General features: G+C 40.3%; 1 protein-coding gene across 5 annotated transcripts in view; it reads right to left on the reverse strand.

Moving 5' to 3' along the window:
* Nucleotides 1–7,621, reverse strand: part of RhoGEF3 (Rho guanine nucleotide exchange factor 3) — a 51,018-nt gene extending 43,397 nt beyond the window's left edge. For 2 of the 5 annotated variants that reach the window (XM_026813520.1, XM_026813516.1), the window contains exon 1: nucleotides 2,983–3,367. In XM_026813520.1, the coding sequence (XP_026669321.1) occupies nucleotides 2,983–3,037 (55 nt within the window). In that variant the 5' untranslated portion in view covers nucleotides 3,038–3,367. Of the gene's footprint in view, nucleotides 1–737; nucleotides 1,154–2,982; nucleotides 3,368–7,541 lie in introns of those variants that run through there. The other 3 variants (XM_026813519.1, XM_018024659.2, XM_026813517.1) reach the window with 3 other exon arrangements.
* Between the last annotated feature and the right edge of the window lie 5,314 nt (nucleotides 7,622–12,935).

Below are 12,935 nucleotides of genomic sequence, written 5' to 3' on the forward strand. Positions count from 1 at the left end.
AACGAGGTCTGATAATGACTGAACTATCATTGTGGCAAGCAGCCAGTCGCAGCTTGTTTAACACTATCTGCATCCCCGTGTCAATTATTCTGGTATGATAGTGGAACTAATCGATTCTCTATCTACAAACAGCTTTTCCAGTTATCTCCCCTACATATTGTTCATTGTCCACGTTTATGGCCTGCAAGCATTCAATATCCATCGATTTTCTACACATTTTCGTAATCAATTATCTACATAATCGTGTAATTAATTTATTATGTAACAAAAACGGTACAGCGTTTCGCCTGGCTATACACGAAATTGATAAAAAGCTTCTACGAGTTTTCCCGATCAATGATTCAATTTGTCTGACTCAGTGTAATTAATTAGTTGGATTGGACGTCGCCAACTGGATTGTCAATGAATAGGAACACGGGTGAACGGTTTTCAGCATGAAAGGAGACCCGCGTTCATTCATACCGGTAGTAATATTTTTTTTTACTATACAATCCTCCATTTAGTCTGAGGAATAAATCTCTGGTTAATAGATAACCGGGTCGTCGCCCTCGAGAGGTCGACGAGGCTTTTGGCAAGAAAGGTGGGGATTCTGCCTACGTCTAGAAAAGAAGCTGCGTTATAAAAAAGAAAAGTAGAACCGGGTCAAGGCGGTTCATCGTTACTTCTCCGCTGCCTGTGAAACTGCCTACACGTCTATCTAATTTCGTAGACCATGCAAATATTGCGAATTTCCTCACCTGGCACGTTCCATGCCTCTGCGACCTTCGAACAGTGTCCATTTCTTCTTCAAGAGGATTGATACCTTTACAAACGTTTCACACTTCGTTTCAGTCTTTCTGATTCCCACCGATGCACTGCACATGTTCATCGAACACTCCGACGGGACGTTATTGAAAATTCGACGTCCGATGCACATGTCGGGTACAACTGTTTCTCACTAAATTTCATTTTTAAAAACGTGACCAAGGAACGATCATTCTTCCCTTTCGACGATCAATCTTACGTTCAGTCTTTCTCGATTCGATCATAGCAATTATAGTCAGTACAGACAGAGTCACCCCTTTGGTTCAGATTTTCATTGTTGCTCTGTTTAACGTGAAACAGAAATCGCGGATTAGTCCGGCAGATTCTTTCTCCGGTTTGAATGCTCGCCCTAAAAAGTGCAAAATGAAAAGCTCCTCGTTATTGCTCTGCGGGGATCTCCCTCTCTCTCTCTTTCTCTCTCTGGGATCACGAACACTTGTGCTACACAGGATTTGGCTCTCCCGAATTCTTTTTACTGTCCTACAACTTAATCCCTAGTCCCAATCTCCTCGTAAACTTTGTAAATATGTTCGACAGCCTGATTTCTCAGTAGCTCTGTAAACTTGAAACCTTCACAGACTTTATTAAAATATCTGATCAATCAATGTTTAAAAATGTTATCACATTTTGTGATAAAAATAAGAATAAAATAATGAAAGGATATAAAAAGATTTGTATTTTCCTATTTTTGGAGAGGAGCTTGGGAGGTCCTATTCCCATAGATCCTTGGTAACATCGTGGCCTGGTTGGACCAGAGCTGTTTCGTAATTTATCTCGATATCCGGCTATCGTTTTATCAGGACGACTGCTGTTTCCCGATAACAAAGTATCGACCCGAGGAAATCGAGGAAAAGCCACGAAAAACTTTCTGTCACGTTTGGCCAACAACAATTTTTCCCACTATTATTTTCACCCCAAAATACGACCTCGAAATAAGAAAGTCCATGACGAGATACAAGTTGTTGGTAAAACTTTCAAGGAAAGATGCAAGCTTATTATTTATAACAAGTGGAGATGAGAAGGGACAGAAAATAAGAACGTTTCTGAATTTCATGAGGCAACGATAAACCTTGGAACAACGAATTAAGAGGATTCATGGAGAAACCCAGATTAAGATTCGATCAATTCTAAGGAGATCCAGTTAGCGTTTCGCCACGAGGGTAATTGGATGTATCGCAGAAATAAAGTCGTCCCTTCGCGAATCGTTGATAAAAAAAACCGAGTTAAGATCCACGCGCTAATTACTGGTGCCCTCGAGTCGATTAACTGTTCAAAGCGTTGTCTGGCTCCACGTTTCAAAGGGAATCTGCGTCTGTCGAGAGGCCTCTTGCCATCGTCTGAGGATTCTAATCGAGAGAACATAAAAAATGTAAATTAAAACTGGCTACGTTACAAATAGTAGGGGTCCGTCGAAACGAGTCAGGGGTCAAGTGAGTAAGGACTAATAATAATTGTACGTAGCTGACTCGTAATGTCTTTAACGTTTCATTCTTGCGTTAGCTTGTATACTGGATACGGTGGAGTAGGCTCGACGAGAGTAGAGGATTGCTCTCGAGGCAGAGAAGTGACACAGAGTAAAAGAATGATGGAAGAAGAAGAAGGGGAGAGCATGGCAGAGAGTGTGTATCAGCGTTGAGCACGTTGGAATGCGTTCAGCCACTGATTAATAATACTAGAAGAAACTCCAAAGAAATGAAGCTCCAAACGTGAAACAATTCGATTCGATTTTTATTTGCAAACGTGATCCTGTTTGAACGCACTGTTTGTCAAAGAGAGATTTAGTGAACTTGTACAAACAAGTACAAATAACGTACAGGAATTGAAGTGAGGCAAAAACCACATTGGAACGCTGCTAATGAGTTTATTGTATGTATCGTGCGGCTGGTCAAAGTGTCACGCGACTGTCTCTCTGGAACATCCCAGATATATCATCAACTGAGCAGAACATCAAGACTGACTATAAACTGAAGAGATTAATAAATAGAAGGGAGATGATTTATCCTTGAAAGGAAGACGGGGCGAGACGAAATTAGAGATTGAAGGAAGGCAAGGTGAGAGGTCATTGTCCTCGAAAAGGCGCGTAGCAATTGCCTCGAATCCCTCTGCTGGCACGCTCTATCGGCGTATCCTCCTCCGACTACACACGAGTGAAAAATTTTCTAAGTGAATTCCTGTTACCATTCTGTTTGCCAAAGGGAGAGACCGAGTGTCCTCGACGGACAACGTATATCATGCATGTCTTCCACCAGTGTCCACACGAACGAGTAGTACACGATCCATGATGAGAACACGGATTATTTCATTGAATCGCGATTATTCAACATTTGGCGCACAGAATCCGGGGGGGTAAGAGGGACCATACGCGATTATCCCCATTCAGATTGGCACCCACTGCACGTTCGCAAACCGGAGCACCGCGAGTCTTTGGTTACGTGGGGAGAAAGAAAAAAAAAAAAGAAGGAGAGAGCACGTTCCTCAGGGTTCCGAGGGTGAGACAGAAGGGGGGGAGAGGTGGAGAACGCACGAGGTCCTTCTGGGCAGCCGGTCCCGACGTTGACTGCACCATGGGCGATAGAGCGCTACTCGCAACCACCACCACCACCACCACGCGCCGTCGACGACGACGCCGTCGTCGTCGCTGCTGCTGCTCGACGCTGGCTATCGATTTTTCCGCGCAGCCTCCGCGGCCGGACCACCACAGACGGTCTGATAGTTCTAACATCGCTACTTCAACCCCTTCCGATTCTCACCTGCTATCACCTGCTCTCCTTACTCTTCAATCGTTCTTTACAACCGGGATAATCGACAAAGTTCCTCGACCGGTAGACCTACTGTCCTTTCAACGTTGCATTCATTCGAATTAATTAGAGATTAGACAAGCGTTTCATGTTCGCTTCCTCGACGAGCACTTCAACGTCTCCGATTCCCACCTGAATTCTTTCAACGAAACTGCAGTTTCCCGATACTGGACCACTTATTTCTATTGTCCCTTTGCACTTTGCCCGTTCAACGCTTGTTTACATTTACTCCCACGCCCACTTGGCGGCCAATTAGAATTTAACAGCCTACTCCGTTTTACAAGATTCATTGTAATATCAACGCCCACGGAGGAATTCGAGTGACGGAGATCTGCATTAAATCAGTGTTGCATTAAACGTTGGCAAGCGTTTCTAATTCTCTCAGCGAACCGAACCTGGTAACAATGGTTTCGGTAGAAAACGAGCTCAAAGGGAAACATTCTTATTCCATAAGGAAGACGAAGAAGCCTGGCTACGTTCCTATGATAGAATGCACGATTCTCGAGGTGGGGAGGGAAAAGAGCGAAAAATGAAGGCCCACTTTCATACCGTAGGTCTTTTATCCGTTTTCCCTTGCTCCCTCGTTCGTCAGTATCTTCTTCAAAGCTAGAATGGCCAACAGCCGCTAACGAACGAGCCTAGGCCGACCCATAAAAGATGTGTCACACTCGTTAAATCAAGCCGACGTGTAACACCGGCCGAGCTCCAATATAGAACTATAAAAAAACATATAATTCGTATTTATTCACATCGCTCTTGGCTCCGTGTTCAAATATAAAAGAAAAACGAGTAAAATTTTTACTGGACTCAAGAATCATCGTCGAGGATACGTGCAAATGTGCAGTTTTATCCACTCGTTAAAACGTATTAAAGCGAAGTTTACAGTTTGATACCAGCAAGAAACTTCGTCAACAAGGTATCAGCCGGAACCTGTAAGACGACGACAACAACGATGCTCCCTCAAAGTTTCAAAATCCATCCAAAACGTCTCTAATAAATGATCATTAACCATCGTCAGTCTGGATAAGACCATCGATTAATTAGCAAAGATTCGTGGAATCCAAAGTTCACTGAAACGAGAGAAAACTATTAAACATTTGTTATAATTTAATTCCAATTAATAACTTAATTTGTTATAACAAACGATGGACCATAAAACAATTTGGGAGCGGTTGTTTTGCCTCGGTTCTGTCTGATCGTGAACGGACGGTTCTACTTGACGCCAGTAGTACTACTCAATCTGTGGTCTGGCAATAAAGGAAGTAACGCTTAGCCAGCGGGTTTCTCGCGATAATAGGTGATCTTGGAAATGAAAAAGCGAAGAAAGGAAGCTCCTTTCTACAGAAGAAATCGACTCCACTGATATATTACTTTGCTACCAACGTCCTGATGCAATTGGGAGATACAAAGACTCGATAAGAAACGAGCTGATCCTCAACGATTAAATCTACAAATTAATTCGTATTAGACTGAACATATTACAAAATTTTTAACAATCATTTTACTTTCCTATGCACTATTATGGTTGCATGATGACCCACAGAATTGTGGGAGTCGAGTGTATAGGATTTTTGAAGTGAAGCGATAAAAGGACGTTCTTTGAAGAATAGCAGGAAATGGGGATAAGAACGCGAGGGGCATTCAGATAAATTCTGAGGGCCGTAAATCTCTCTTCAACTTGCAGGAAAACAGGGCAACGATGGACGAGCCATAAAATAATATGAAATACACGTGTACGTATAACGTGTCTTCCCCAATTGCCATTAAAACCGAGCATGCATTTCATCTATTCTGAACAGATAAAATCGATTTAATTAATCCTTGAATATTATTTCAACGAACGTTTCGATTACTTTTTTTTTATTCATGAAGGACATGCAAATTTTTATACTGGGAATCGAGGGCGTTTGTAATATCATAAAACGTGAGCTGTAAAAGTAGTTTGAGAAACGGGCGTTTGTTCTGGATGGTCCGACTCGGAGGTAATCTCGATTATATCGGTCGGACGTATAGAAAAGCCAGAGCCTCTGACCAGTGGACGAAAGATATATTGAGTTTCCGTGTACAGCGGCGTCAATTTCTAAAGTGTCTATCCATAATCCTTAGCTTTTCGGTCAGTATACGCGGTAATATATATGTATTTATCGGTGTATGTATTATATACAGTGACCCCATTTTCTGCATCTTCAAACTTTCAACCCAACACCCAGCAAGTCGTTTCTTTGAATAAAGAAACGTACATCTCGCCAATCAAATATGAATCGACTCGTTTCGAAGGTGACAACTTGGAAGAGTCGAAATTTGCACGTAGCTCGTTTAGATCGATCAATGACAACGTTTTCGTCGATTATTTAAGCATGTAGAGGGTATATACGAAGCCCATATTCGATATTTTGAGAAAAAAAAATTTTCGATTTTTTTGAGATTTTTCCTAAGGGGTACCCCTTCAAATTTTGCGAAAATTTCGTTTTTTGCTAATAACTTCTAAACCGTGAGAGATACGGGAAAATTGCATAGGACCTTTCTTGTAGATATCCTTTAACTCCTACAACCTTGAAGCTATTGCATTACAAACAAAAAAAAGAATGCTATACTTCCTTGAAATTCATTGAATATTCAATTTTAATGAATTCAGAAATGAATTAAAGTAGTTATGGTAGAGTTACCGAGGGACAATTGAATTACTCTTTATGCAAATGAGCCCTTTGCAGTGGTGCTAATCGTAAGTTCAGTCGTGTTAATCCAACTGATTATTAAAATGAGCCGAACTAACTGTATTCACTTCCCCCGCGGAAGTAAAAATTAAATACTCGCCGAAAACTGACGTACTTTAACAGAAACCGTGGGCAATTAGAAGTAGCGACCGATCAATCTGCTGAATGCAAATATCAAAGAAGAGGGAATGAGCTACGTGAAAAGCAGTAATTTTCGTTTCAGGGATTTCAATTACGGGCTCTGCCATACAGGCTCCGCCAGTCAATTAGCACGAAAACTTGCGCAACTTCTTCTTTAAGCTTTCATGTGACGCTCTCTGAGCAAACTTCGCCAGGGAAGCCAATGAAACGGACGCGATATCCTGTTCCTTTATACCAAAATTAATGAATCTACAAATTAAAAATATCAAATTATTCCTGTGTACAAGAAAATTGTACAAAATTCTACATAGAAAAATATGCAAATGAATAATGATGGACATTCGTGTGAACCTTTCAAAGTATAAACGTGAACTCCAAGTACATCTGCTGTTTTTATTCAATTCGATTTGACGGGGGATGGTTAAAAAATGGATGAAACCGTGGACGACAGACGGTAAATTCAATGAACGTGAGATATTCGATAATGGGGAGACTGTCGAGAGAAATTGAGGAAGACTGAGAACGGTTGAAAAATGATCTCAGTTTTCACACTCGTCATTTCTAACAGTTTCCTACAAGCTTCCTTTTAAGTAATTAATAACAGACAGAAGAAGCTAAACGAATTTCCTGCAGAACTTCTATAAATTCAAATAAGAATTCCTGTTAAAATGATTGATACAATTTTTATACAAAACAGAGAAATGCGTATCTTTTTCTTCTTATCACGATACAATTTTCTGATTTGCCTTTTATATGTAAACGATATCGATACATCGTGTGAGGTTGATACGAACTGGTTTTCAAATAAAAATAGACGATTGATCCGGTTGGTATCTGGGCGTAGATAAAACGTTAGAGTACACGACCCCGTTCCTTACAAAATCAACTGAATTTAATCGAACGCGTTAATAGAATCCGGCTGGATGTGACACGCTCGACTAGCTCTTCGGATTGAGAGCTAGCTAGGAGGTTCGATTTAACGGAGCGTGAACAAAAATCCAACTATTGAAAAAAATGCAATCTGCGCCTCGCACGTATTTATAATCGACGAATAGTCGAATTGAAAGATGAAACAAAGACTCACGTTGCCGCTTCTCCGTCCCGGCGCAGAACAGCAGCGTGGACACCATGCAAGCACTTTTTCACCTGAAACAATTAAATAAAATTAGAAGAACTGAAACGTTTGCAATCCCTAAGAAAAGTTATTAAAATCGTAACGATAGAACAATGGAGATTGGTAAACAGTTTTAAGGACCGTCTTCGAATGGAAGTTTGTTTGAAATGAAGTTGCGAAAAGCTTTGGCCGGGATTTCAAGGACTGGTCCAGGGCTGTTCTAGGCGGGCCTTGGGCTGCTCCTGGCCGGATTGCACAACTCCCGGGTTTAGGGAGTTCAAGGTCTCGCACGTGGAACCAGTCCAGACTCATATATTTACTTAACAATTTATCGTCCTTTGTAGATTCTTTTTCATAAAGTAGTGACACACGATCCGACGTATTTATTTTATGCAACAGACTCGGTGGTAGAGTTTTATTATGTAGGGATAGGCCGGAATCTGGTCTCGGCTCTCCCTTGGCAATGGCGCAGAGCTCGGTGAACAGGGTATAATGAGACAAATATTGACTGTTGAACTTTGCAACAGCAAACTAGACGGAGAGAATTTTTAGGATAAAGAATAGCGGGTTCACCTCTCTCTGTACGAGGCATTATCGATATTCGAAGGACGGTGTTACCTCACCGGGCATTATGTGGGTTACTGGTGCAAGGTCGGACTTGGTTCGTGTCCTGGAACATAAGCTCGTTCCTACGCTGGATAATTCAGCCAACTTCCGGTGACCCATATCGTTGGTACGATTTCAAAACCCCCCGAAACGGCGATTGCATTTGCAAATATTAAAGAATTCCATTTAATTATCCTTTTTCTACAATTGACCATTTAATTTATTTACTAAAAAACACTCCTCCTATTTATAATTTTTTCTAAAAGTTCATTACCTCAAGTACTGAACCCAGTTTTTTCTTAAATATCCTAAACTTTTGGCAGAGATCCTTTAACTCCTACAACCTTGAAGCTATTGCATTACAAACAAAAAAAAGAATGCTATACTTCCTTGAAATTCATTGAATATTCAATTTTAATGAATTCAGAAATGAATTAAAGTAGTTATGGTAGAGTTACCGAGGGACAATTGAATTACTCTTTATGCAAATGAGCCCTTTGCAGTGGTGCTAATCGTAAGTTCAGTCGTGTTAATCCAACTGATTATTAAAATGAGCCGAACTAACTGTATTCACTTCCCCCGCGGAAGTAAAAATTAAATACTCGCCGAAAACTGACGTACTTTAACAGAAACCGTGGGCAATTAGAAGTAGCGACCGATCAATCTGCTGAATGCAAATATCAAAGAAGAGGGAATGAGCTACGTGAAAAGCAGTAATTTTCGTTTCAGGGATTTCAATTACGGGCTCTGCCATACAGGCTCCGCCAGTCAATTAGCACGAAAACTTGCGCAACTTCTTCTTTAAGCTTTCATGTGACGCTCTCTGAGCAAACTTCGCCAGGGAAGCCAATGAAACGGACGCGATATCCTGTTCCTTTATACCAAAATTAATGAATCTACAAATTAAAAATATCAAATTATTCCTGTGTACAAGAAAATTGTACAAAATTCTACATAGAAAAATATGCAAATGAATAATGATGGACATTCGTGTGAACCTTTCAAAGTATAAACGTGAACTCCAAGTACATCTGCTGTTTTTATTCAATTCGATTTGACGGGGGATGGTTAAAAAATGGATGAAACCGTGGACGACAGACGGTAAATTCAATGAACGTGAGATATTCGATAATGGGGAGACTGTCGAGAGAAATTGAGGAAGACTGAGAACGGTTGAAAAATGATCTCAGTTTTCACACTCGTCATTTCTAACAGTTTCCTACAAGCTTCCTTTTAAGTAATTAATAACAGACAGAAGAAGCTAAACGAATTTCCTGCAGAACTTCTATAAATTCAAATAAGAATTCCTGTTAAAATGATTGATACAATTTTTATACAAAACAGAGAAATGCGTATCTTTTTCTTCTTATCACGATACAATTTTCTGATTTGCCTTTTATATGTAAACGATATCGATACATCGTGTGAGGTTGATACGAACTGGTTTTCAAATAAAAATAGACGATTGATCCGGTTGGTATCTGGGCGTAGATAAAACGTTAGAGTACACGACCCCGTTCCTTACAAAATCAACTGAATTTAATCGAACGCGTTAATAGAATCCGGCTGGATGTGACACGCTCGACTAGCTCTTCGGATTGAGAGCTAGCTAGGAGGTTCGATTTAACGGAGCGTGAACAAAAATCCAACTATTGAAAAAAATGCAATCTGCGCCTCGCACGTATTTATAATCGACGAATAGTCGAATTGAAAGATGAAACAAAGACTCACGTTGCCGCTTCTCCGTCCCGGCGCAGAACAGCAGCGTGGACACCATGCAAGCACTTTTTCACCTGAAACAATTAAATAAAATTAGAAGAACTGAAACGTTTGCAATCCCTAAGAAAAGTTATTAAAATCGTAACGATAGAACAATGGAGATTGGTAAACAGTTTTAAGGACCGTCTTCGAATGGAAGTTTGTTTGAAATGAAGTTGCGAAAAGCTTTGGCCGGGATTTCAAGGACTGGTCCAGGGCTGTTCTAGGCGGGCCTTGGGCTGCTCCTGGCCGGATTGCACAACTCCCGGGTTTAGGGAGTTCAAGGTCTCGCACGTGGAACCAGTCCAGACTCATATATTTACTTAACAATTTATCGTCCTTTGTAGATTCTTTTTCATAAAGTAGTGACACACGATCCGACGTATTTATTTTATGCAACAGACTCGGTGGTAGAGTTTTATTATGTAGGGATAGGCCGGAATCTGGTCTCGGCTCTCCCTTGGCAATGGCGCAGAGCTCGGTGAACAGGGTATAATGAGACAAATATTGACTGTTGAACTTTGCAACAGCAAACTAGACGGAGAGAATTTTTAGGATAAAGAATAGCGGGTTCACCTCTCTCTGTACGAGGCATTATCGATATTCGAAGGACGGTGTTACCTCACCGGGCATTATGTGGGTTACTGGTGCAAGGTCGGACTTGGTTCGTGTCCTGGAACATAAGCTCGTTCCTACGCTGGATAATTCAGCCAACTTCCGGTGACCCATATCGTTGGTACGATTTCAAAACCCCCCGAAACGGCGATTGCATTTGCAAATATTAAAGAATTCCATTTAATTATCCTTTTTCTACAATTGACCATTTAATTCGAATCGATCGACCATGCTTTGAAACACCGTTTTACAAGGAGAGAGAGAGGGAACGAAAATTGAAGACAGTGGAACGGGCGAACCCCTCGAGCGTAGAGAATCGATTCAGATCTAGCGTGGTTTCCTTAGGAGGAAGTTGTTCCTGAACGTGCCTTCGCACCCTGCGACGTCTGTCGATACGTTATTCAATTCCACGGTATTGGATTTCCCGGCGACTGCAACTGCGCCGTCTAACAACTCTGCGGTTCTATCAAACCGTCCTTCCATTCCCTTTTTTCATCTACAAGAATATGATAAAATTAATTAATTCATTTGTAAAACGCGTCTGCGAGATCTACTTGGCTGATCAAAAATCATAAATTACGTTTGATTATCGACTAGCGTTGCAATTTTCATACATACAATTGTCATAATATTTATTTCTGACTACCCGACTGGTAATATCGAGCGTAATAATCGCGCACAAGCGTCTCTCGTTACGACCTGCACTGATATATGCGAATTTTATGCTCGCTTGCAACACGTACATTTCGGAATCGCGCATTCTAAGGTTTTTTTTTTCCCCCGTTCACTTTTACATCCGCAAGGACGTTACACCAACGATATATCATTTCAGATTATAGAGACATTCAAATAATTTACAATTATGGGATATGCGATACTTATGATACTCATGTGGTACGAATTAATTGCACTTTGATTCTGGAAAATTGTACAAATGAAGACTAAAACTTGCACTGCGTTCATAAATTTAAAAGTACAGACAATACTTGGATAAGTAAGTTGATTCATTGACTGAATTCGTAAATTTATGAACAGATCTGATAGATACATAAATAAAGAGTGGAATCAGATTCTCTTTTAACCCTGAACGTATATCTGATAAAAATCTGATTGCAATGAAAAAGATTGTAAAAACTTGGAGTGCTGACAAGCTAACGGAATCTTTTTTGCATAACGCGATGCTCGCAGGATTATTATCAGAAATCAATAAACGCGGACAGTTAAGAATCGACAGGATATGTACGTTTGCAAGACGGATGGAAATACTCATTAAGATCGCGGAGCTACTCGCTGACGTGAGAAGTTGAACGACAACAAGATAAATGGCCAATCGATTTCCTGTCCCCTATCAGTCATCCAGGAACTTGCTCAATGCATACGATTATTAGTTAGAGGTAATTATAGGAGTCGTAAGGTCTCTGCCAAGAGTTTAACACATCCAATAAAAACCTGTGAACAAAAGCAATTTTAGAAAAAATTGTAATTACAGGAATAAGATTTGTAAAATTGTTCCACCTACTTTCCTTCAGCATAAGCAATTTTTAAAGCATCATTTCTAATATTCTGATAGTTCTAGCATTTTTTGCCAACTGTCCTATAANGACAGTGACTGATCGATCTGGATATCTTAGATAATTCATAACGCTTCACAGACAGCGTGGGGTAAAGGTGACGAGAAAGAGAGAGAGAGAGAGAGATTATAAACGAGGCGTGGGTGTGTCGACTACGCATTTTGAATAAAAATAAACGAGCGTGAAAGAAGACTTGTAATCTGCGACAACCGTATTCTTAATGAATTTTTAAAGAGGTCCTGCCCGCCAGGGTCAACATTATCCTTTTGAAGCTCTGCTGAAAAGGTTTCAGAAAATTTTATACCAACGAAATAACGACCGGCTGTATTGAAACTGTGGCAGCTCCTCGCAATCGCTGGTTGCATTCACAGTTTTATGAGTAAACGTTTCCGACATTATTGCGAAATTTATGAGCAACTCGTAAAAAATTCATGATACCAGGGGTTTTGTTCTTTTCAAAGTTCACCATAATAAGAGATGCATATTAAAAATCGCAGCTTCCAAAATGAATTTTCTTTAATTTCGATAATACGAATAATCAGTTCATATTTACTTGATAAACAAGAGATTCTCGAACTGTGTAATTAAGAGTCCACGTGGAGGGAATAAAAACGATGCTAGTGACTCACTGAAAATCCCCTTACATTCCAGGCACTCGTGTATTTTTATAACCAATGCACATATTGACGTTAATATGTTAGATAGGCCAGGTAAATTATCTGGCTTTCAAATACTGATTAAATACTTTTTAACAATTTGCATAAATAATTGAATGTAACTGTGACACTGTGACTGCATGCCAGAATACTGGAAT

The sequence above is a fragment of the Ceratina calcarata genome, unplaced genomic scaffold (genome assembly GCF_001652005.2).
Source record: "Ceratina calcarata isolate Rehan_Ccalc_2016 unplaced genomic scaffold, ASM165200v1 scaffold337.2, whole genome shotgun sequence".
Classification (NCBI taxonomy): domain Eukaryota; kingdom Metazoa; phylum Arthropoda; class Insecta; order Hymenoptera; family Apidae; genus Ceratina; species Ceratina calcarata.